General features: G+C 39.5%; 1 protein-coding gene across 2 annotated transcripts in view; it reads left to right on the top strand.

The window, feature by feature from the left end:
- EDIL3 (EGF like repeats and discoidin domains 3) overlaps positions 1-21,033 on the top strand; it is a 236,597-nt gene extending 215,564 nt beyond the window's left edge. For both annotated transcript variants that reach the window (XM_054288407.1, XM_054288400.1), the window contains 2 exons: positions 8,160-8,315; positions 19,787-21,033. In XM_054288407.1, the coding sequence (XP_054144382.1) occupies positions 8,160-8,315; positions 19,787-19,936 (306 nt within the window). In that variant the 3' untranslated portion in view covers positions 19,937-21,033. The remainder of the gene's footprint in view (positions 1-8,159; positions 8,316-19,786) is intronic.
- Positions 21,034-27,011: the final 5,978 nt, after the last annotated feature.

Genomic DNA, 27,011 nt, shown 5'->3' with positions numbered 1-27,011 from the left:
CCCAAGAGAAATGTAAGCAAAGACACCCATATTTCTCCTGGCTGCCTTTCCAAGTGTTGCTGTGAGATGTAAACTTCCCTGGAGTTCACATTTCTATCAAGTGTCATTCTGAAATTCATGATTAAATACACTTTTCTTCCTCTGCTCATATTTCAAATTTTCTTCTCCATATGTTGCTGCTGTTTAACCCACTCCAGCATCTGAAATTCCCAGTAATGCTCTTCAACAGAAAACTAAGGAATCTCCACTGGGACAGAGCACTGGCATGCAGGAATTCTTACTGATGCGTTTCCTTAGCAACTTTAGATATATTTTAATTTTTAAAAAAAGTGGCAACACTCTTACTTACTCTTCTCTATAGCAGCACTCTGTCCTACTCTTCTCTATATCTGAAGAGAGTGGAACAATCCTATCATCCCAACACAATTTTTTCTTCATTTAAAAGTTAAAAGTAAGACAAGCAGAAATGCAAATAGTATTTTAAATTTTTAAGTGTGTAATTGTTCTTCTCTCTGCTATATTTTTACTCCTAGTCATAGCCAACAAATTTGATCAAAGTTTTCACAATCATTATTGTAAATTCAGCAAGAACTCCTTCAGATGACATCTTCCAGAAATGAAGCTACTTCATATTATGATACAGGATGATGAAATTTTTTTGCAACTTTTGCCTTCTTGGCTATTGCTTAAAGAACTGAACGTAAATTAAATTTCTTTTCTCATTCCCTTGTCCATTTCTGTCCATAAATAGGTGCCGGGACTGCTGGCAGCAGTGCTCAGCTGAGGAGCTCCACAGAAAAGCAGCATAACACAGAGTCAGTGTGCTGTGTCGTGACCATACTCATATTTTTATTCTCCCTGCTTCATTTTAATGGCTAATTTTTGTTCTGCCCTTGGCTTTCCCACAAGAATTCCAAGTGATTGACCTCACACAGGACAGTGCCCCAGATTTTATCAGCTCTTGGAGTGCACTAAAGCAGCTTAAAGGCTTCTCTGAGCTCCACCAGATGTCTAAGCCCGCTTAATCACTGGTAATTTAATGGGCTATTTTCAAATATCCTGGCATCCTCAAGGGCTGATGGGCTCTGAGTGTCCCACAGCAGAGAGACAGACGTTTTATTAGTGGTTTCTTGGCTGTTGGTAACTAATTCAGCCAACTGTGTCTGGATCTCTGCAGAAGTCCTCTAATCGCGATTACGGCGAGAGTATCCCGTGCACAGATGTGAAATACCCAGCGGCGGGAGAAAAGGTTATGGATTTAATCATCACTGATGTTATCATCTCAAAACTCTGCGTCTTCTTTGACTTCAGACCTCAAAATACCTGGTGCTGACATTTCCCTTGCTTCCCGATAAGTTGTGAGGGTTATACGGATATGTGGAATTCCTTCTGGTTTGCGGGAGCAGGAGGAAAACAAAATTACCGCGTGTGTGCTGTGGGCAGGATTTACCAAGGTGCTGATACAACCACAGCACATCATCTGCCTTAAAGGACCCAACATTTCCTTCTTCTTCTTTTCTTTTTTCCTTTTTTTTCCTTTCTTTTTTTTTTTTTTTTAAATATCTAATTTTTGAAATACCAATGAAATGAGATTATTCACGGTTTAGTAAATTGTAGTTACGAAAAGCTGGTCTGCAACAAATAGATACTGCTCTGAAAATGTCCAAATAGTTGATCATATATACCTGTTTTATCTCAATTTTTACTGAAATGCTGAAAAAATATTACAGCAATTCAGCTGGGTTTTTTCCTCCTTTTCCAGTAACAGCTATATAACAGGGAATATTAAGTATGTAAATAGAAAGGATTCACAAAATATGTACTTTTTAAGAAGTAATGGCTGCTTAAGAAGTTGCTGGTGAAAATAAAATACGTTTTCAGCCTGGTTGTAGGTTTCACTCCAAAATTTTCAACGTAATGGCCTGAGAGGCATTTTTTTGATGGCCCATGGAGATTACAAAGAACGGGCCCCACCCTCCAATTTATCACTTTTAAATTGTGCTGGAGACAGCTGATGGTACATGGAATTCTTCCTACCCTGTTTCTTCAGCGCAGTTACTGCAGCCATAAAGTCATTCAGAGGGAAAAGCAATTAAGAGCAATAAGAAAATAAGACCAGTATTTATTATCTTAGCCTACAGGACTACAGGCATTAAAAATATAGTGACACAGTATTGAAGTCATGATGAAAGTCTAAGCTTAAGCGAAAAAGAAGCCAGCAAAAAAAAAATTTCCAAATTTTCAAAGGAGAAAAAAGTGACTCTCCTGTCTTATTTTATTTGAAAGCAACCCATCTCCACCTAGGTTTGAGAAGAAGTTTAATTTTAAACATATGACAGCTGGTACAGCTAATACATACCAAATTAAATTAAAAACTTTTTATTTTATTTCTTTTTTTTTTGCCTAAGAAGCATGAAAATCCTGTATAGTGGGATATTAATCAAATTGCTAAAAACTGCTGCTTTATATTGAATTATTATGGCTTCTTCTAAAGCAGTTCATTTTCTGTCATAATTTACTTTAATTTTTTTGAGGTTATATTATTAGCTATTTACCCTAATAAGACATATTTAAGAGACTACACGATAAAGCCTCTTTGGTATAGAAGATGCTGTGATGAAAATTAGATTTCTCTACAAAGATCATCTAGTAGCTCAGTTGGTTTTTTCCCCATAACAGTTTTTAGATCCAATTGGTCATGACGGATTATAATTTGGGCTTGGTTTGAGGTTTGGGTTTTTTGTGGGTTTAATATTTAGGCTTTAGGGAAAAATAAAAAGCCTGAAATGCTGAGTTTCAGTGAACAGAACAGAGAGCTGCTGGTGAGGTGTTTTTAGAAACATTCAGATATTGCACATCTGCAGCAAGCATACTGTGCCAGCGCTCATTTTCCTTTACATCCAGATTTTGGGCATGGAGGGGAGTGCAAAGCACCTTCCTGTGATGCAGTAAGATGAGGAGAGCTGCATTTCTGCCTTTTTGATGTGGACACTGAAATCCTTCCCTCCTTTTTCTTAGGGCACAGGTAACAGCTCTGGCTGTGCCAGCTCACCCTGAAAAAATCAGGGCAATCACGAGGTCTTAAATGAAGAGTAAACAGCTTGCTCAGGACAAGTTATTTACTCTTGATTTATTTACTTGGAAAGCACATTGGTGGGGTTTGGTGTCCAACCATTTCCTTAAGCATCCCTAAATAATCTGAGGCCTCACTGTGATGATATCAGGATATTTAACAGGCAGGTCTGAACTTTGGTGAATTAGCAGCTGGAGGCAATTGTGGCCTTCTTTATTCAGTCTCTAAAGGGTGAGAACTGTCCCCACCTTGGCAGTGCCTCCCTCCAGTTGTCATATTCTTTGGATCCAGGTTTCTTTAATTCTGATCCCAGTGATTTTGCATTTGCCAAGTGGATTGAGGTTGCCCAGCTTTCATCAGCGTTATCCGATGAGTGATTAAAACAAAAAAAAAAACAAGAAAAACCCAAAAAAACCAATGATCAAACAAACACACCAAAAAAAAAACCAAAGAAGAAAAATACCAGAAAACACACCAAAAAAAAAAAAACAAAACAAAAAAATCCAACCTAAAATAAAACCCCAAAAAATGGAAAAACCCCAAAAAACCAAAAAAAACCCAAACAAACAAACAAAACAAAACAAAAAAAAAACCAAAGAAAAAAACCCCCGAAACAACAACAACAATAAAACACAATCTACAGGATCACAAAGGCAAATAAAACAAAACCTGTGGGGAAAAAACGGCGTGTCTAAAATTACAAGAAAAGCTGAACACAGGATTGGCTCTACTGGGAACAGAGCCACAATGTCTGCACAAAGACAGGTCTTAACTGAACGTTTTAAATACTCCTGAAAGGATGAACAGCTGAAAGTCACAGTGAGGCATTTCACCATCATCTTCCGTGTGAAACGGAGCCTGGCACTCCCTGCATCCTGGGGGTTCCTTCTCCTCCTCTTTGACACTGCCAGGTTGATGAGGAGTGTGTTATTTTTGAGGACACCTTCACTTTTCATGCACTGCTTCACACGATGGGCCGTCCTCACAAACCACGGGTTCCCTTCAGAGTAAATTAAGCCAAAAGATGTGCTGGGAAAGGAGGCCCGGCGTGTCTGGAAGTGGGAGCCCTGCAGCAGGGCTGTGCAGACACCCCGTTCCATGGTGTCACATTGCAGGTCTGCTCCTGCTCCCCTGGCAGCGTAAATGCTGAATAAATGCGCTGTTTCCCAGTCTGTGGGGTTTGGGGCAGCACGGTTGGGTTGTGCCATGTGTTGGGGAGGCAGAGAATGGCTGAGGTTGCAGGGAATCTCTGGTGATCGTCCCGTGAAGTGCACACCAACACCCCGAGCTGGCGCTGCACATCCATGCAAGTGCTTCCTCGGAAATGCTCCACTGCTCAGGTGTGCTCACCTCTGCGCTCTCCTTAAGTTAACTCTCCTCCAAACCACCCTGAGTTTGTCTGTAGCACGTGAAACAAGGTGGGAAAAGGGAATAGTTACAGCCCAAGAGGCTTCTTTCAGACACAGGATGCTAAACTGCCTTTTGATCTGCTGCTTGTAGAAATGTACATTAACTGTAGACCATGGTTCTCCTTGTAACCAGCTAATGATCCTCTCAGTTGCAGACTAATTGCCTCTACCTCCTTCTAAATTCTGCTGCACTGAAGAAGCCAGAGTCACATTCTAATCCTGTTAATCACATTCAGCTTTGAAGGGTACACACTGGTTGTGTCTTAATTCAACTTCTCTCCCTGGTAATTTGTTTGATTGCCTGTTACTTGCAAGCTGCACTAACTGAATAAAAGTGTTCTGTGTCCTGATGGGAAGTTATGACTTTCATTTAGGCTATTTCAGTGCAGATGTTTTACCTAGAAGGTGGTGTAAATCCTCCTCAACTTTCTGCTCCAAAGTAGTTTCAATACAAAGAATGGAAAGCAAGGTAGAAGGTAATGAGGCTACAGAGTAAAAGCTGTATTTCTTTAATTTAAATAATGATCTTTATTGCCTGAAGACTTCTCATCTGCTTATGAATAAATAAGTATAAAATAAGAGACAGAAATGCTGGTGCTATATCCTGTATTCTTTTCCTTCATCTCCAGCAATATGTGTTGCCTGTATTGTCAAGACCTAAGAAGAGAGTGTATTTATTCATTATTTCTTTTTTCACTTTTTTTTTCCAAAAAAAAAAAAAAACCCACACATATTCTACACAGTCCTATATAAGTCTTATTGAAAAAAAAAAAAACTGAGCAAAGCCAAATTACCTTCCAGCTTCCCACATCATTTTCTGAACAAGAGAGCAAGGCCACTGGGTATGTCCTATAAGCACAAAACAATCATTACCAGGACATTTTTATTAACACTGGATGTATGTGATAATAAAGATTTATTGTGATTCTACCTTTGGAATCCCCTGAATCTTAATGAGAAATTTTTTTTCTCCCTGTTCTGAATTTCAATGAGGAGTACTCTGAGTGTCATGGCCATGTTAAATATTTGTGAAATCCTCTCAGCTCACTTTCAACATTTTAAAAATAAACAACTGGTTTTGTGGAGGCATTTTTTCAAGCTAACAGGAGAGACATTGACTTTTAGTATAAGAAGCATTCTCTGCTAAAAAGAGGTTACACTTGTAAAATGCTAATGTCAAAATTATTTATAAAGAGAATCTAAAGTTGACTCTGAAATGTTCAGTTCAAAAGCTGCCTGGAAGTGTGGACCAATTAGTGATCAGCCTGTTTAGAAAAACAGACTATTCATTTAGACTCGAAAATATTTGGAAGCAAGGTCTGGAGACCTGGTGTTTATTAATTCATGAAAGACTTACACTAATTAGCAGTGCTCATTTCCCAGGGGCCCACTTAGGCTGTGGAACCCTGCACTCCTTACAGAAGAGAAAAGTCCCTTCAAGCCATCCATGAAAGCTTCCAAAGCAGGATCCTGCTCTGGCTGAGTCCCCCTCTCTCCCCATTGAACAAAAACACAATTTTGCCTCCCAGGGACATCCTGGGGCGCCTCAACATTGCCTCAGCTGGCAATAAATGATGGCAATAAATTAGTTCACTCTGGCAAAACCAAAATTCTTGAGCCATCTACAGACTCTGACATTTCCCCTCACTGTTTTGGTGTCTCAGTATTGAACATTTTAAGCCATTGCTTTCCTTAAAAGGATTTACTATTGTGATTTGCTACTCTTTGCTCCAATGTTGGGATCTCCAGGCTTCCTTTCTTTGATTGCTCTACACTGTGATTTTTTCCTCTTCTATTCTTATAAATGTACTCTTACACTTTTCAATTGTTTTCTTCTTTCTGTCCTCACAGAATCCCAGGATGGCCTGAAGGGTTGGGAGGGACCTTAAATCCCATCCAGTGCTACCCCTGCCATGTCAGGGACACCTCTCACCATCCCAGGGTTCTCCAATCCCTGTCCAACCTGGCCTGGGACAAAAATCCAAACCCCAATTTCCGTCTTTCAGAGGCACTATCCAGGACCAGCTGACTTTTTAAGCTCGTTTGTTTCTGTTTCTCTCCTCATTATTAATTTCCTATGCTCCACAGCACATCTGTTCTTCACCCCAGCCCCTCATTCCATCCAACATGAGTTTGCTCAGAGGGTCTTAGCTTCCTAAAAATCCAGCACCGGACCGTCAGCATTTCATCAGACAGAGATTCTTTATTTCTTCACTTTCTAATTTCTTTTTATTTTTTTTCTGTAAAAACATGTCAATCAACCTGCTCGTGAAGTTCAGCACTCCTCTCCCTTCACTGTAATATTTTTATTCTGAGTCTCTCTTGCCTGATTTAAGGGACAATTTTTAAAATGCCGACTGCTTCACAGCCATTTATTGTTTGAAATAAATCCACCTTTTCTTTTATTTCTTCTTTACTGGCTCGCCACATTGCTGGAGGACAAAGAACGAAACCTCAGTTATACTCTCAAATTTCAAGAAAATATCAGTTTTTATAGGGAGTTCAGCTCCTTCATTCTGCCTCTGAAATTACATTATTAGGTCAATTTACTTTTGCTACTGCATTCTCTTTCTTGATCATTTTAATCCAAGGCATCTGGCCCAAATCTGTTACACTCAGTGTTGGGTTCTGGTTCACAAAGAGCTGAGCACGGGCATGCTGACTCACGTGGAAACCACTTGAAAGCTCAGATTTTATTAGGCTTTAAGACTCCTGCCTTGCATTTTTAAAAAGCATTGTGCTAAGACTATAAAATAAAAAAAAACTCCAAAAAGAAATTCAAGAAACGAGAAACTTTGAGATTTTTCAGGTAGAAAAAGAAAGAAAGGCATAAAGTGAGAAGGAATTTCAGGAGGAAAAGGAGCATGACAGCTTAAAATGTTTTAAGAGTCTTACTAAAGCATGGGCTCGTGAACTGAGAAGGAAACGGAAAGGCACTTGGGGAATCAGCCATGCATTCTGATTATTAGGAGCACATGGGAATATTTTTTAGCTGCAGATTGTTCCCATTGTAAGTTAATTGAGTTTTTTGGGAGCCATGTATGACACTCAGCACAATGGAGAAAGGTGTGAGATTATTCCATGCTGTGCCATTAGGTGGTATCAAAAATAAGTTTAAAAATAAATAAATAAAAAATGGGGGAAAAAAGGGAAATTAGAACTTGGAGAAGTGAATTATTATCCATGGTGTCACACACAGCGGGAGGACCAAAACTGCATCATTTTGCTCTGGTGTGTTGCAAAACCAGACTGGAAACAGAAAGTGTTCTAATTATGTTCTCCTTGAGGTTTTTTTGGATTTTTTTTTTATTTATTTATTTGGGGGGGAGGTGTTTGATGGGCTTTAAAAATTTGTTTTGGTTTTTTGGGTTTTTTATTTTTTTGCTTGCTTGTTGGGGTTTCTTTTTTGTTTTGAGGTTTTTTTGTGTGTTTTTTTGTTTATTTGTTTCGGGATATTTTGTTTTTGTTTTTTTGTTTTTGCTGGTTTTGATGGGGTTTTTTTGGGAGTTTTTTTTGTTTATTTGGGGTTTTTGGGTGTTTTTTTGGTGGTTTTTTTGTCTTGTTTTTTTTTTTGCTGTTGTTGTTGGGGTTTTTTGTTTGGGTTTGGTTTTTTTTTGTTGGTTGGTTGTTCGTTTCTGATTTTTTTTTTTTTTTAAATTTTAAACTGTTCTGTTCAGATTGACCTGCTCATCCCTACGAAGATCACTGGGATAATCACCCAAGGAGCAAAAGATTTTGGGCACGTCCAGTTTGTGGGGTCCTACAAGCTTGCGTACAGCAACGATGGGGAGCACTGGAAAATATACCAGGATGAAAAGCAGAAGAAGGACAAGGTAAAGCCAAGAGAAAAATCAGTATTTTGGTTGTGATGACGCCACTGACGAGGGCCTGCAGATTATTTAATTGGGTTCCATACGCAGGGGATGGCACAGGGTGGAGTCAGGGTGAGTAAAAGAGTCGCAAATCACATTCACACCTACCAGTGCCATGCACCTGATTTAATGCTGTTAAATGCATAAAACTTCACAGTTCTCCATTAATCACAGCTATTTCTTCATTTAACCCTAGAGCAGAAGGTGTGTGAATAGCAGTGTATTTGTATAGTCAAAAAAAAAAAGTGTTTCAGTGCATTTTTTGGTGAATAGGGACTATTTTCAGTGATTTCCTGTGAAGAACATCCTTGTTACCCAGCCATTTTGGACAGGGGCACTTTGGTGGGGTTTTTTTCTAGAAATTAGTGGCTAGGGTTTCAAATACTCACTGAAAATATTATTTTTATTATGCTATAAAATAAATAAGAAACATTAAAAAAAAAAGTTTCACAACTTCCTCTGCAAATGTTTAATGAGAGGCATAGGGAAAATATAGGTTTGCTGATTGATTTACCTGGAAGCATTTAACTTTTCTCTTGTTATTCATTATACCTTTCCTTTAAACTGTGGTAACACTTTTATACTGCAAATACCTGAATTTCATAATCATCTGTTAGGAAAAATATTACAGCATATGCATCGCCTAGGGAAATGTTAACCAAGATGACAAAATGTGAATTATTTATTAAATGCCTTAGTAGGGCTCTGTCTGATTGAAACAAAAGATGGATTTATTGAAATACCAGATGGCTGGTGTGTCTGATAATGTCTCAAATCTGGGTATTCAGGGTGATAAATGTTCAGGCTCTCACTTATATTTCTGAGTATAAATAAAAATTCTTCAGGAAATAAACTGACATATTCCTCACGTAAGTCGATTAAATTAATTTTCTTTCAAACAGCGAGAAAACTTTTGATATGCATCGAAATGAGCTGCGTGAGCACAGGGAGGCCTAATGATGAGGGGGTTAGACAACTGCATCTGCCACATTGCACATATTTTAACTGATTGATTAAATGCCATTGATTAGGGGAATGTGTTATTAATGGATTGAGCATTTATGCATAATATATATGCTTAATTACAGCACTGAGTATTTGCATGGCTGTGTTTCTGTGTCTGCATTGTCAGGCCTTGCTATCCAGACTGTGAATTCCTGAAACCCAAATGTCACCTCTCTGGCTTTAACCCAAAGTGAGACTTTTTTTCCCTAAAGGATTTTAGATAGGGAAAACCAGATCAGTTGGTTTAGCCACCTGGCTCAGAAGATTCTTACATCAATGATTTTTAATTTTTTTTTTTTTTTTGGGATTGTGGGTGTGTTTGGTATAACTGGCTGTCAAATAAAAATTGGAAGCAAACAGCTCACCTTAGGCAGGCATTTCACAAATATATTCAATTTAAGAGGCTTCAGTACTTTGTACACATCCTATTTTAAATCCCTGGCATTTAAAAAGAGAGAGGAAAGTGAAATAAATGTTCTCTCTAAGCCAAACTTGTGCCTGCATTCATTTTATTGCAAAGGAGATCATGGGTTGGAGTCCCTGGTGATAACACAAAGCTAAAAGAAAATGCACTCTGACTTAAAGTACTGTTCCAGTCTGCATTTGTTTGTACCATTGGCCAAAGCAATTAAATTGTTTTTGCCTTCTTCAGCAGATGGACTGGTAATTGCTACACACATATTCCATTAGGAGCAATGGTAAACTCTTAATCGTTGTCTCATTTAGACATATCACACCCTGTATTAATTAACATCCCTGAGAATAAAATAGATGCATATTATTATGATTCTTTAACAAGTCAAGATCATTTAAAAGATCAGCACAGCAAGATCAAATGCACTTCACTGGAAATTAGAAGTTAGGATTTCTGAATCTAAATGTGTACAAAATAAACAAGCTCACCTGATTTGAGTCTGGACCTCAGCCTTTGGTACAGAGACATCAAACTGAAATATCTGGTTTTGGTACGTTATTTATCTATATCAAAAGCATCCAGAAAAGTTGAAAGTTCGATGACAGAGTCTGATTTTCCAGGAGTCACTGAACTTGGCAAAACTTTTTAGGATGTAGGGCTGGAAAGGGTCTCAAGGCAGCTCCTGGTCATGCACCTTTTGCCCTCCAAAGGCACTGTGGTCCTCTCCCTCTGCCCCCTCAGCAGAAAATGGGATTCAAAAACCCCCAAGCCCCTTCCTGTCCCCTTGGGGTAGGTGCAGACAGGTAAATATCAGAGCCAAGGCTTAATTCATTCACCTCTCCTTCGCCTCAGACAAGGCTGAACCATCCTCACTCAGATTATTGTTTAATATGCTCCAAGAGACAGATTGTGATGAAAATTCTATAAACAGTCAGCTCCAGTGTTCAAATATCCACTAAAGTGGAGAGGTGGCTTATCCCCCTTGCTGCCATACACCCACCCTGTCCCCAGAGGACACAAAAAACTGATTTTATCTCCGATTTTTCCTTTTCCTTTTGGTTGGAGTACTTCAAACTAATTCTTCTCGGTTTCCATCATACATTTCCTGACTGAAAATGCATAAATTTCTTCATCCAGAGGAATGGAGATTCACCCAGTGAACCCTTTTTGACACTCACCACTCCAGCTGGGTGGATGCAGTGTTCCATGGGATGTGGAGAGAAACCCTGCTCTGTGTGCATTGGGACAGAAATATAAATTTTAAAAAAGCCACGAGGAGGAAAAGCAGTGCTGAACCTCATCCATGAGGAGCAGGAGAGGAGCAGCACCACTGGTCCTGTCTGACATTACCTGCTTTGAACAGGATCAAGTAAAAATTTCTTTATCTTAAGGTGAGATTTTCTCCCAAACACAAGGGAACAGAAAGAAAAATTAAAAATTAAAAAAAAAAATAAAACAAACAAACAAAAAAGTTTGCATAGCAAAATGAAAATTCTGTGAAATGTTACATCTGTTTTCAGGAGATACAGGAGGAAGGTAAAAGGTAGAAACCAACAACTATCAACAGCAGCAAGCATAAATACTGATATTTTACCCTCATTATTCCTATTTATTATCTGAACACCTTGATTTATTCTATGAAGGACAGAACACACAGATTTCTTATTTCTCCTGCAGGTGATTTAGTCACCCTGTCCTCACCCTGCCTTGTTTAACCATCAAAAAAGTTTAGGGGAAAGATGGCTCCAAAACATTTTAGGGAAAGGAATACAGGATGAAAGGAAAAAAATAACTTTTAAACTCACAGTCAAAAAATCATGGAGATATTGGTAGGCTGGTAATAATGATTTGTGGGTGAATATGGTGACTTTATAACGAAATTGTGACTTCGTAATTTAGGCAAGAGCTGAGAACTTGAACCCATCTGGTGCTCAGCATCCCACTGCTGATCTCTTTCCAGGATGAGTCCTAACAAATCACCAGATCTCACTGAATTCCTGGGGCTGTTCACTTACCCTTCCTCATCATATTTTAAAGTTCATTTACAAAGGAGAAAATTACTGGTCTCTTGTATTAAGTTGTATACAATATATTATATTTTATTTATATATTTTTAAATAGATAAGATATTATCTCATTATATTATATTGTATTATATTGTATTATAGTATATTATATTATATTATATTATATTATATTACATTACATTATATTATATTACATTATATTACATTATAGTGTATTATAGTATAGTATAGTATAGTATAGTATATTTATTATAGTATATTATAGTATGTAATATATAATTATATATATAATTATATAGAATTATATAATATATATTATAATATATTATATATAATATATATTACAGGCTGCCTGTGTGCAGCCTGTAAATATGGTCAATCCTTAACAAAACAGTGGTTTAGAGGAGAAGGAAATAGGGTGTTCAGTTTTTTGCACTATTTCACATGGAAAAGCCCTTCCAAGACCAGTGTCTCCTGCAGCTCCTGCTTGGCTCCTGCTATTTTAATGGCCAGTCATTTCATTTCACATCTGTGCCCTATTCCTGTGAGCGCAGACAAAAAGTTACTGGGAGAAAAGAGAAAAAAAAGAAAAAAAAAAAGGCAAATGGAGCCCTTCTCATTCATTTTAAATAGTCTGAATGAGTTGCCTGGAAAAAAATGAAAACTTTTCCTGTTGCCACCAAGAAGCAAAATAAATTACATTGCAGGCTGTCATGTAGGAAGAAAATATATTTTAGAAACAGGACCAGAGCTAACAGCTATCTTGTTTTTCTCAACTAGAGGTCAGTAGCTCACTGTACCTCCAGAGCTGAGGACATCCAAACCAAATCTGACCTTTTTCTTTTTTTTTTTCCTTTTTTCCTTTTTTTTTTTTTTTAATCACATTCCACATGTGATTTATAAATTGCACAGCCTGCTGTAGGTAACTCGAGGCCAGCTGCAGTGTCAAATGGCGTTTCAGAGGCTGTTTTCTTACAGGGAGATGAGAACATCTGACAGCAGCCCAAAGGAGCCTGGCGGTCTGCAGCCAGCACCAGCCATCAGCAATTAGCTGCAATTAGCTGCAGGTAGACAACATTTGCATAAATGGCCACTGGGTTTGTACACAAAATGATGAACTAGTCATAATTATACATTTCTGGGTGCACAGACCATTGCCAGGGTGAGAGGAGACAGGAACCTACTGATTAAAGAAAAGTTAGATCATGTCAGGTTAAAAATCTTTCTGCTAGATTTGCTAATGCTGCTTTTTTTTTTTTTTTTTTCTGATGATGTTTAATTATTATAATATCTGCTTTACACTGGTAGGTTCAATTCCTACACGTAATCTACATACTTGGCACAGGCAATAAATTTTTTTTTGAGTAATATTACATAAATTATCACTATTTGATAGCATTATCTGCAATAACAGTTGTAATTCCTAATCCAAGTTACTTTTTTATCTGCACTGGTTTAAATTATGAGTGACTTCCACTACTTTGAGCTGAATTATCATGATTTGTGTCAGGTCAAGATCTAGCTACGCTCATTTCAGCTGAGGGAAGACAAAATGAGCAAAAAACAAAATGCTTATTTGACAACCTACCTTGAGTTTCTGTAAACATTTCTGGAGGCAGGTTGGTCTTCAAAATATTTCTGGTTTTGGCTTGGAACTTCCTATAAGTCATGCGCAGTGGAATAAATGCCCATTTCTGTAGCATCAACACATAGATCACATGGGAAAGACGGTATGAGAATGTTAGAGTATGTTTCATAAGTTTTAAAGTTTTATCTCCCTCTATCTGTTCTGAACACAGAGAAATAATAGAGGCTGTGTAACGATATTCATGGATGTGATATGTGTGCACTTTATGTAGGGTAACTGAGAGAAAAAATGACTTTTTCTCCTCTTATTCACTCCAAAAATGCATGTGCCCACAAACACATCCACATGCCACCTTTATTTTTCTGAATATTGAGATGTTCTGCGCTGAAGAAAACTCCAAACAGGAGCCATGACTGGGTATTCTTTGTAAAATATTCTTCTTCTAATATGAGCAGGATTAACTGCTCCGTGAAATAATATTTTTAAAATATTCTGCTAGATATGAAAAATATTTTTAAGGTACAGCAGACAACACTCTTTTCCCCAGGCTGCTAGTCTTCAGGTATTTCTCCCAAATTATTCTGTGTTACAACAGTTTTCTTTTTAAAGTTCTAATCAACTTACACTGTCATTATCTGGATTTTCTGCTAATGCCATAAAACACTTTGTTTACATTGAAAAATCTCACTGAATGTTTGAAATCAAGACATTCAAATTGCTTGCTGGACACAGGTATAAACAAGAATTGTTTGTATTTCAGACGTTTCAGCTGGGAATATCAGTATCTATTTTCCTGTCTTTCACTCTTTTTCCATAAAGTAACAACGAATACATTTAGCATATTTAAAAGTACAGCAGCACACATTTTCTGGTTTTTGGTTTGTTTTTTATTTTAACAGCAGCTGCAAGAGCCTGAGCTACAGAGGAGTGTGTGGAGGGTCTGTATGTGTAAAACTGCTAGAGCTGCTGAGTAAATATTCCAGCAAGTCACACCTTTCGAGTGTGCAGGCTGACATAAACAGACACTGTAAAATATGAAACGTTCTGCAGCAGGGTTGGCAAAAAGCAGGAGCTTTTAGATCCGCTTGTGCAAAAGAAAGGTCACCTTGTGACGTGGCAGCCCCTGGTTTTGGGGAGGGTGAAGCTCTTTCCAGGAGCATCCTGTGGATTGGAATGATGCTTTAGGATTTTAGCTTTTATAATTGTCATGTATTTGCTATCCTGCAGTTCTTTAGTGTATAACTCCAAACTCCACATTCAGTGTCAGCTGCTGCCATCCCATTCTGGGCAGGCACAACAATTCCTCTCCAGGCCTGGCATCCAAGGGCACCTCACTGCCCCAGGGCCCAGAAATGGGAACAAAAGTGAGTTGGGGGGAGAAACTTGGGGTAAATTACTTCATTACCTGAAGCTGTAATTGTTAGATTAACCCCCAGTGTGCAAACAGACCAAACTCATACAAATATAAAAACCCATGAGCTGTGGTCCATTTTTGGGTGTAGGCCCTGGGGAGTTTTGTCTGCCCTGAATATACCTGGAGGCCCTTTAATAAACATAACCACTTTTAATTCCCTTCATTCTGTCTGGCCTCTGTTTTTAGGTAGTCTCAGAAGGGCATCAGGAAAAGCAAGGCTGTTATTCCTCCCTAGAGCCCTTTCCCAGCTCTGAATTTTATTCTTTTTTTCTTTCCATGTCCCTAGTAGCCGGGGCTGTTTTTCCCCCCCTCTCAATTTATCTGATCTTTAGCAGTGGTTAAAGGCTGAGGAAGCTGTGCCATGGTTTAATTATGTGTTGAAAGGGGAGCTGTGACCTTTGGATGGCTCTGGATGACCCTGCTGTCACTGCCTGTCCCCTCCTGGCCCTGCTGAGGGGACACTGCAATATTGTCTGCCATCGATTTTCCCCACGCCGCTTATGGTTTTATAGACATCTACAGTATCTCCTCTCTGGCTGGAGAGACTTATCTGCTTAATAACGCCCACAAAACTCCTTTTTCTTGCTGCTTCTTTCTCTGTGTTTGCTGTTTTGGGATGAGGCAGGAGCAGACCTGCACTCACACAGAGCTGAAAGTGAAGGTGTGCACTGACACATTGATAATTTACATTCTGGTCTTTATTTCTTGGGCACAAATCACCCTGGGGTTATTTCATCATTGAGAATATTTTTTTTTTTTTTTTTTTTTTTTTTACATAGAGCATTATATTGTAATTCCAGCATCAGCCTCTGAAACCCTAAAAAGTCATGGCAGTCTTCAGAGCTATCCTGAAAAAAACAGCTCAGAAACAAATGTGAGGAGTGGTCATGAAGAGGCATCAGCTTTTCAAGGGTTTTAATTACTTTCATGGCTCATTTAGTATTGACTGCTTGTGCATAAAACAACAGGCAGATTTAAAAAAATACATTTTTTTAGCTAAAGAAATAGCTTTTTTTTCTTCTGACAAGCCATGTCTTGTCCTTTGTCCTCCCTGCTCCTTCCAAATTCCTTGACTCTACTAGTGAATTGACACTAAAAGTAAATGAAGAGTGGGAAAGGATATAGTTTTTCCCATAAGAAATTTGCCGTGGGGCCACAGGAAAAGAAGAGTAAATTTCTGTTAGAATGTTATGTTTTATGCAGGTCACACTTGTGGATGCTGACAATGCTTCCCTTACTTCCTGATACATTTACTTCCCCAAAATCCTTCTTCTGATCTAGCACATTTAGTTAATTTCTTGAAATTACGTCTTGAATTTTGAGGAAGGGCGTATTTCGTATTTGCATAAAATAACCTCTGAGACAGTTCAAGTGATAATGAAATCATGCATGAGTTAAAAATAAAATTTAAATCTTGTTCTCATGCCATAAGTAAATGAAATAATCCTCCCTCCTTCAGCTGTATCTGTTGCTGGTTTTGCCTCACATAATTTTATTTATCGTTCATATCTGTGTTCAGATATGAATACTGGGGGCTGTAGAAAAGTTTCTTTGTTTAGCCTGGCAAAAATATCAACAGATATTTCACATACATGTGCAAGAAATCAAATGGAAAAAAACCAAAAAAAACCAAAAAACACTTTTAAGCTTCCCTAGCTGCATTTTGGGTTTTGGAAGGTGTCACTGTAATTTCAATTATGAACTTAGTTATGTTATTTTTTGCTACAAATGAAACTGGAATTAAGGAGCAAATCTTGTTAGCCCAAGCTCCTGCTGATTTATGTATCAACCCTCTACTTGGGCAGCAAACAATTTTCCCTGTGCTACATTATTTTGGTTGTTTGGGTTTGGTTTTTTTTTTCTTTCCCTTAGACTCACGAAACTGATGTTTCTGTGGTCATTTTCTCTGCTGTTTTATCCATCTATCAGAACTCCCACATCCTTTCATGCTCCCACCTCTGTGATGGCAGAGGAGAAGGGGAATCCATCACCTGGGGAGGGGATGGATTTTGTTTGATGTCCTGAAAGGACAGCACTTGGGGAGAAGCTTCCAAAATTCAGAGAGGTTCAGCATGGAGACCAAAATCTTTATGAAGATGTCACAGAGGATCCAGAGTCAGGGCTTAAATACTGGATCAGCCAGCTTGCACTTCAAACTCTGATATTTTCCCAAGAACTTCTAGGAAACCTGTAATTCTGCATTAATTCAGTCACATAAGCACTTCTCCAGGAGGTCTATATTCTTCTCTGCATGATGCAAACAACAGTCATTCATTTTCAGTTGAAAAGCCATCAGGTTCAGTTTTTATAAATGAGAAGTGAATTGGCTGACATTTTAAGAGAATGAGCATTTTCCGTAAAAACTGAAAACAACCCAAGGGGATAATCTGATCATTTTGCCAAAAATTGGTGCTGTGGCCTTTGAATTTAAATAGTGGCTGGCAGGGGAAAAATCTGGCATTGATTTATCATAGATAGGAGTTTTATAACTCACTTTTGTGTGTATTAACCAATACAGGTGGAAATAAGACCATAACATGGACTGTAGAATGTTTTACTTTTATCACAGCCTGATGCTCTTCATTCATCTGCTGACTTTTGTCTGACATGAGAAGATAATATCCCTGATAATCACCAATTTTACAAGGATTTATATAGTTGCATCCCAGCAACTTTCATAAGCGATACAATAAAAATTCTTACCTTTAATTATTAATGCTATTTCCTCAGAAGCAGTAACAGCGTCTCCTGGGATTAATTTGAGACGGTACAAATGCCAAGTAAAAAGACATTTAATTTTTTAAATGTTAATGATTTTTGTGTAACTTTCAGAGCGTGGCCCTGGCGGAACGGTGGGTGAAGCTTTGAGTAGAAGGCTCTGCCTGCACCAGGGCTGAGTGTGAATGAATCACAAGACTCAGCAGAGGCAGGGGCTCATGGAATCACAGATTTGGGTTGGGAGGGACCTTGAATTTCATCCAGTGCCACCCCTTCCATGGCAGGGACACCTTCCACTGTCCCAGGGTGCTCCAATCCCCAATGCCCAACCTGGCCTTGGGCACTGCTAGGGATGAGGGACAGCCACAGCTGCTCTGGACACCTCTGCCAAGGCGCCCCCACCCTCAAAGCAAAGGATTCCTTCCTAAAATCTAATTTCCAACCTTCTCTTTGCCATTTAAACCTTAAGTTTAAACAGCATTAAAAGACGCATGTACCGATGTTAAAAATTCATCGCGGACCCACGGTAGTCGGAATTTCACCATGGGCTGGGCCAGTGTTTTAGGAGACTCCTCAAGCCCGGTCTCATGAGCTCTTGGAGGCCTATAACACACCCAAGATAGCTCAGCTACCTTTGGAGGCATGAAAATCAGCAGGATGGCTTCTGTTGCAGTGTTGGAAACAAAAAGGTTTATTAAAAGGCAAAATAAAAAAACTCTTTACAGAGAAAAACCAAGCCAGGTGCAAGAGGTTCTTGCTCCTGGCACAACACCTCACAAAAACCATTGGTTTCTTTGTTCTCTTCTTTTTCTAGTAAATTGCCCAGGCAGGACTTTTTGGCTTCCTTCCAATTTGCTATCCTTAAGTTTGAGGTGAAGTCCCCCAGGTCCTATGAGGTGGTTTTTTACCTAATTGAGGAAAGAAACTTTTGGGATTTTTCCTTTTTAAGGAGACAAAGGGTAGTTTTGTCACTCTGTCAACAGGAGGCACATTCCTATAGGCCAGCCTTAAAACCTCCCTGCATATTGTACATGCAGGCAACCCAGGACATCCCTCTGTCTGTCCTGAGCAGCCCAGATCCTGCCAGGACAGAGAGACCCTGGCACAGAGCCCAGAATGCCCCTGAGGGTTTGATTATGACCCGTGGAGCCTTAGATGAAGATCTGCAAGCCATGACAGATTAAGTAGAATGATAGTGAATTTATCACGGTGTGGAAAAATAGATTTTGGGGTTTCTTAGAATGGAGGTTCAGGGGGCAAGATGGAGGAATCTGGGCGTGTCCAGCCTTTCTCCTTCTTCTTCTTGGCCTCCGTCTCCTGCTGTGGTGTTGGCACTTTTGGATTGGTTTAGAGTAGAAGCTCAATGTCTAACACAGGTGACAGGTATTAGGAAGTAATTGTAAATAATGCCTATGTAGTTTTTAGTATAAAAACATAACACTACCCTGGGGCAGGCAGAGTGCCTCTGACTGCCTTGCTGAGCTGACCTGGGCAGGACAGGAGAGAGAATTTTATAGATAAGAAACAATAAACAACCTTGAGAAATGAAGAGCTCTGACTCCTTCTTCAAGCACTGGGCTGGGAACAGAGACTTTCTAACACATCTCGGGGTCACTCTGATCAGCTAGAGACCCTGACACCCAACGAGGGGAGGGAATGATGTTTTTGACTCCATGTTCCCAGAAGGCTAGTTTATTACGTTATAATACTATATTATAATAAAGAATAATATACTATACTATACAAAAGTATAGTATAGTATAGTATATTATAGTATAGTATAGTACAGTATAGTATAGTGTAGTATAGTATAGTATAGTATTCTTTAATATAGTATAGTATTCTTTAATTTAGTATAGTATTCTTTAATATAGTATAGTATTCTTTAATATAGTATAGTATACTAAAGAATACAGAAAAGACACTTACAGAATGCTAAAAAGATAACAATTAAAACTCCTGACTCTTTCCAGAGCCCTGACACAGCTAGGCCCCGATTGGCCAAAGAGTGAAAACAACTCACAGCAGAATCCAATGGAACAATCACCTGTGGGTAAACAATCTCCAAACACATTCCACACGAGCACAACACAGGAGAAGCGAATGAGATAAGAATTGTTTTCCTTTTCTCCGAGGCTTCTCAGCTTCCCAGGAGAAAAGCCCTGGGCGAAAAGAAATCCCGTTCAGGGAACGCGACCGCCGCACCTGCAGGCGCCCCCGGGGGAACCTCCACTAAAATCCTCCCCCCGTTGCTTCCCCCCACAGGTGTTCCAGGGCAACTTTGACAACGACACGCACCGCAAGAACATCATCGAGCCGCCGATCGTGGCCCGGCACGTGCGCATCCTGCCCTGGTCGTGGTACGGCCGCATCACCCTGCGCTCCGAGCTGCTGGGCTGTGCGGCCGAGGACTGAGCTGCCCCGCTCCTGCTGCTGTAGAAGAAGCTTGTAGGATGCTGAGTGGGGTTTTCTCCATGAACCAGTGCTCGCTCATCTTTTTATGGTAGGCCGCTAGCTGTCTTTCGCCAGGAGGTCTAAGCCTGCCCTTTTAAAAAACGATCCGATCCGGTTTTAATTTTGCCCTTGAAATCTGTTGGTGTTGTCCCTTCTGCTGTGGAATTATCCTCCTAGTTCTCCTTTGAGCTGTTGAAACGCATTGAGGGAAAAAGAGAAAAAAGAAAAAAAAAAACAAAACAAAACAGCAGCATCCTTTTTACAAGGGAAGAGAAAAACGAAGCTCATTTGCAGCTTCAGGAACATTGGGCTGACGAGTTCTCCATAAATCATACCATCATCTTACTTGCAAAAAGTGATACTGCAGCTTTTAGCAATAAGTTTACTTGGGGATGACTGCATTATAGTAATTGTGCCTATCAAACACTGTCAGTTCTTACGACATAATATTTTGGGAAATTCTCCATGGTACTGTTCAAACACGGTACCTGTGACGTTCCGAGCTACCTTTCACCACTTCCATCCAGACAGCAGAGTCCACGCACCTGGAAGGTTTTCCTAACTGCCCCATTTTCCTTCTCTATTTTGCATGCTGTAGACACGGCCTCCATCTTTTCTGTTCAGTATCACACTGTGCTGGTGTTGTTTTCCTTGAGAGATGTCACCTGTTTTGAATATGTAACCAAATCAGTGTATTTATGACGTTAATGAATTTGCCAAAGTTTCTTCATTTTCATAGTTTCTGTGCTTTTTTATGGAGACTAAGGTGAGGCACCAGGGCACCTATGGTGTCTCATCTTGGATGCCCACAGAGATTTCCATCAGAAATCCCATTCCAGGATGATTTTTCCAGGGGTGAGCATGCAGACCTGCCCACCCCCATCACTGCTTTCACACACGCTCTGAATTCCAGCGAGGAGGAAAATGTGGGGAGAAGGAACCAGGTGCTAAAAGACACACAGGAGGAATGACTCCCTCACTGCCAGGAAACCCTCCCTCTTGAGGCTCTTCCTAAAGTCACAGCTTTCCTCCCCAAAAGGGAAGAGGTGACTTAGGAGCACAACTGTTTTCAGACAACACCAGTGAGCCATGAGGAGGCTGTTTCCTATCATCCCCCATCCACAGGAATGCTTCACACACGGCATGATAGCAACCCCAGTTTAAAAAGTAGATTTTAGGAGGAAAAGTAGTGGAGAAGTAGGGGGGATATTCTCCCCCGTGCCTCAGTTCCCCCTGCCGATTGAGATGACAATACCAATCTTTGAAGAGCAATCCAAGTTCCCTTGGAGTAAAGTGCTCTTTAGAGTTAGAGCAGCACCTCAGACTAAAAAAGATCCCAGGACAGGGAGCGAGGGGACCTGAAACAACAGCACTTGGGATTACTGCCAACCTTTTAATTTCATACCATGCTGATGTGGAGAGAAAGAGAGAATGTGAGAGAGAGAGAGAGAGAGAGAGACAGATGCAGCTGCATGTTTTAGCAAATGTCACTGAACTTATAATTATACTTTCTGTCACTGTTCCATTCTCACCAAAACTCTGAACTTGGGCACTGCTTCCCAGGCCAGCAGCTCGCTGGCCCACAATCTACAAAGGGCAAAGTTTACCTTGGAAACAAAATGGTTTGGATTTCGAAAAAACCTGCATTTAATCACACATTCTCCACCACAGACTAAATATATATTATCCATTGAACTGTGAAAGACTCTAGAATAGCAGCCAGGAATTTTACATACAAGAATTGGGGATATAATGGTGGCGGTTTTCTGATAGTGTCACTTAAACTGTCACATTTTAGCAAACAGAACACCCTGCCTCTACAAAATGACTTAATCCTTAAACTGTATTTATACAAGTATTTATTTTATAAGGCTTAGACATTTAAAGACTTCTAAAGAAGAGTCCTGTAAAGGTAAAAGTATGTGTAAGAAATGTTGAGGTCCTGTGCAACACTGCTAAGTTTGTTCTTTATTTTTTACTTTGTGCTGCCTAACAAAAGCCACTAGACTGTTACTGTCTTGTCTGTAACTGTGTTAACAGCATTCCTTAATGATGTATATATGGAGTGGTCTTCAAGCAAAAGGAGCAATTTTAAAGAGAAAGTCAATCAATTTGGTGGTACTTCTAATGAGAAAAAAAAAATCTATATGAATAATGGAGGACGAGTCTATCCTTACATTATCTACTGCCTATATTTTGTAATTTAGGCTTTAGGTTAAAAAGAAAAAACAAAAAAGAAAAATCTAGCCTTTAGGGTATGAACACACAATACTTTAAGAGACTTAAATACATTTTCCTTTTATGGGAGAGCAGTTGACCCTGAATTTAATTACAGATATGTAGAATAGCATGTAGCTATTTCACTAACTGACTGTATCCAGAAAAACAGAAGGCCATTTCAGAAAATTAGACTTCCTAGTTTAAAAACTCATGTTAATGCTCTTCTGAAATATTTGGTTTCTGATCTTAATGTTGGGGTTTTTTTTTTCATCTGAATAATCTTTTGGGCCTTCAGTTTTGCTTTTGAATTAATATTTCTTGGTTTAGTGAATTAATTGTAATCCCTTCATCTGCATACAGGGTTTTCATGTAATGTAACATGGTAGTTTTAATTTGGTATTAATTTGGTGTTGAGTATTTTCACCCTAATGTCCTGTGCCAGTAGTCTTCACAAGGAGAGCTCCATAGCTAGTGATAATAATCCATGATAATTAATTAAAAAATCACATATCTGATGCCCTTACAGTTTCAACCTGCATGCTAGGAGTTTTTCCAATGACATTATTCCTTGGCTACCAAAAAGCTTTCTTGGATTGGCACTTCCAGCACCAAATTCTGCTCCCAATGTCAGCCGAATCAGTCTGAAATAGCTCTTGGTTTAAATGGAGTCCTTCAGATTTAACAAAACAGGTGAGAATCAGATTAGGGGATAGAATTAAACTCTTTCCCTTTGATTTTATTTTGTTGTCTAGGTGCATACCATTGTCATAAGGGGCGAGTTATAAATTAACACAACTGTTCTCTCCCAGTGAAAGCAACCAGCCCCCAAAAAACCAGAAGTGCAGGAGAGGAGATATCCCTTTAAGAGAGGACGGAGAAAAGCTCAGAAATAATCCTTGACTTCTGAATTAATTGCTAGCAATGACATTGAACAAGGCCAAAAGTGTTCCCCTAATTAAATTTCACCCTGAACCAGCTAAGTATTTGTAGGTAGGCCTCACCTTTGTGTTGCTAGGCAATATCCTACATTTATAGCCTGGGAAATAAAGCACTGGCACCAGGCTCCTTTTTATCAGCGTTCAGGGCCTGTCGCCTCAACTGGCTCTGGATCCAGGGTTGACTTTCTCTTTTGGAATAGCTTCATACAAATTAAGTGTCAGTTTTGAAGACTAAGGATACTAAATGAGTGTATCTTTGCTATACAACCAATGTGAACTATAATATTCAGTGCTGGCTTCTGATGTGTCAGTAAGTACAGAAGTATCTCAGACACAAACGACCTTTGCAACCCTTCAAGCTGTGTGATATTCAAATGGTTTTTGTATATACCTAAATCATGTAGAGCGATGTAAAACCAGTACGACCTTGTCTAGTCTTCAAACTTAACAATAAAAACTTTTGAAAAATGAGGTGGTTTTCTGGAAGCTGCTGTGTTGCAACACCTTGGAGGGCGCGCAGCTTATCGCGGCAAGTGTGGAGCAGAGATAGCACCCGGCATTTTCCTGGATTCAGCCACGGGGTCTATGTGGCAGGTAAGTTTGTTTCTGGAAAAACCAGCAGTTGGTGCTGTGCTCTCCTCAATGTGTTCCCTTTGTTCTTACAGATTAAAAAAAAAAACAAAACACCTCTAGGTTTTGAACGAGTCTTAAAATACTTTTTTTTCTTTTTTTCCCCTGTCCTGCTGCTCTCTGAAAGAGCACCAGAAAAGTAAAATGACAATTTCATTTCCTGTAAGTCAGATTTCCTGGGATATTTATCAGTCCTTATCCTCTCTCCTCCACTCCCGCATAGGCAAATTAATTTCTGAGAAGATAAGGAGTGGCTGCAGGCCAGACCTGCTATGAGATGCCACAGCATAGCTGGTATTTGCTCACACCCTTGCCCATTTTCTCTTTTATTTCCTGTACATCCTGCTCCCCAAAATAGTTAACTCTATAATTTCAGTTTCTGAAGAAGCTTAAAGTAGCACATGGAAAAGCCATTTGCTCCCAAACCATTTAAACAATTATATTACATTAAAATATTATGTTCACTGAAGAGAGATGAAGCTTCAGTGGTTTACAACTTGAATGAGCCCCTTTGTAAAAACACACATCCTTTTGTTTTATAATGGCTTCAGCTTGTGCCCTTTCTCCAAAAATCATCTGTTAGAGACAAAAACCATCCACAAGCTCTCACAGGTGACAATGGCTGCCCAACATGCAGTCTCAACACTCACTACAGCATGTTGTCTTTTGGAAGAAAAGTCACAAAAATGCCACTTTCCCTTATTATGAATTGCTACCAGTCACAAACAATGAGAATATAGTGCTGCACACGAGGAGAGGAGTATTTTTGGAGAATGATGGCTGAATATTAGCACTTCAGTCGTAAATTTCTGCATCTTGAAGCTTTCTGGCTTTTGGTTATAAATTGCAACTGCTTCACGAAACATTTTCCTGAAATCCAGGGACTTTTCCTGAAGAACTGAAAAGTAGGTTTTTTCTCACATACTTCATAACATACACACCCAGGAATTCTAGTGAAGACAATGAGAAAATAATGAGCAAATCTCTTCAGAATAGCAATTATTTATCAGTGTCCATCCTCCCATACCTGTTGCTAATGAGCTCAGGGGATTAATATGGGCATCAACACTCTAAATCCTCATGAAATAAGTAGTCTCTGATACTTCTGTGGTAAACACAATGACACTTATTTTATACCTTAGATTTAATAAAAAGAGGCCAACTTGTTAGTGATTACTAAGTGACCTGTGATCATGTAGTCTTAGAAATCAAATATAACAAATTAAAAGATAATTTTTAATTAGGGCTAAATATAGTTTTACTGATCCCAAAGTGTTTTCATTTTTTAATTTAACTTGCATAATTTTCTTAATAGAGAGATACACTTTAGAATGAAGAACTTAGATTTTAGAAACTTTAGAATTTAGAATTTAAAAACTTTAGATTAAGAATCTAAAATATAAAAGTCAGAATTGCACAAACTACGCAGCATTATGGTGCCATTCATTGCAAATTAACTTTCAGTGATACATGCATCATTGTAAATATATATTTTTAAATTCCTCTGAATGGGGAAACATAGAAACATGTCTTGTTCTCACAATTTAGCTTGCTAGGAGTGCAGCAAAATGTATTTCACCAGTGCGTGTGAGTAAGAATAATTGGGTTTTTGTGTAGTTTATATTTGGAATTAGGCCCCACGTGTGTGGGAATGAGCAGGAAGCACCTGGTGGAACACAGGTGAGGCACAGGAGGTGGGGAGGATGGCCAGCACAGCCTCTTTGTCACAATAATATTTATTTATTTATTTATTTATTTGGTTTGCCAGCTGACGGGCTGTGTTATCTGAGGTCACACATCATCTGAGGTCAGCAGGCACAGCTCTCACTAGATGGAGGAAATCAACCCTCAAAATACACCAGGAAAGGTCGCCAGGCATTTGCATCAGGCTGGAAAATCAAAAGCAGGCTAAATGAATGTATTTGATTTCTGGGATGCTGCGCGAGGTCATCAGGAGCTGTGGGGAAGTGTATTGTGCTGCCTTGGCCACAATAAATGCAATCAAGTGCACAGGCTGCATAAAATATACATGTGGTGCATTGAGGCAAGATCAAAGGGACCCTAAAAAGTGAAACATGCTATTTTCTGATGAAAGCATCAGAAAATGTGACATGGGTGGTATGGTCTGACACACTGTGGGTTTGCACAGGTCTGGCTGGGGTGGATTTGCCCTTGTGGAGTTTCTGGGGCAGGGGAGCCCCAGCCCCAGGGGCTTCTTTAGAAAGGACAGGCAGGGGAAACAAGGAGGGGATGTCACCTCTGAGCAAAGACCAGGTGGAGTTAATGGAGCTCTGCTGGGATGGGTGAGTGTGGGAATCCACAAAATCAGAGGGTTTGGGAAAGCTGCAAAGGCAGGCCTCAGAGACTGCAGAACTGTGATTGGAGCCAAGCAGCAGCCATGAGATTGGTCAGCAGAAAAATTATTTAAAAAGTAGAAAAGCAAGGGCAAATAGAACAATGGTCTGTGTATCAATGCTTGTCCAGAATAACTCCCTGAGTTACAAAAAAGTTTATCTAGCAAGATATTAGGAAGGTTGAAGCTTAATAACGGAGCTCTGTGCATTGTGTTTGAAGGCTCACAAGCAGGTATTGCATTTGAAATAAGCAAGCATTGTTTAACCAAAGGTACCTGTGCTTATAGTGGTTGGACAGAAGTACTGTCAATATAGAATATACACTGTACAGATATAAATACTGTCAGTGTGCTTTTGCTTTGTGTGATTGGTCACAAAGCTCATAAAGTGAGGTGTGACATTGAGTTCTGTGTCTGCTGCCTGGGATGTGAGCTGCTGGCACCTTCCCATTGCCATAGCCATGGACTGAGAGTGATGCTGGGAAATCAAACAGCTCAAGGCAGTTCCACAGCAGCCCCATCTCATTTGTAATCTGTAAATAGCCCCCTTTGCCAGAGTCATGTGAGGAGATGACAAAGAGCTCACAGGGAGGGTAGGGACAGGTGACAAAGTGGCAGGGATGTGCCGAAGGGCAGGACAAGTGAAATTATGTCAGGGATGTGCCACAGAGAGCCAATAAAACTGATTAACATTCAATCATCACCTCCTCCAAACTCAGGAGCAAAACATCCCAGCAAAAAGAAAATCACACAAAGATGCCGGGGGTCCTGTGTGGGTGGACACACACGAAAACACACAAAGGAAATCTCCAGAGCATGGAAGCAATCACAGCTAGCCTGGGAGGCACACAGAGAAGTTATCCGGGATCAGGTTAGAAAAGGTAAATCCCTGACC

This window comes from Melozone crissalis, unplaced genomic scaffold (assembly GCF_028551555.1).
Source record: "Melozone crissalis strain CALT ecotype California unplaced genomic scaffold, PUWL_Pcris_2 ptg000005l_1, whole genome shotgun sequence".
Taxonomy (NCBI): domain Eukaryota; kingdom Metazoa; phylum Chordata; class Aves; order Passeriformes; family Passerellidae; genus Melozone; species Melozone crissalis.
Note: the sequence above shows the minus strand (reverse complement) of the source record. Positions and strands in the feature narration are given on the sequence as shown.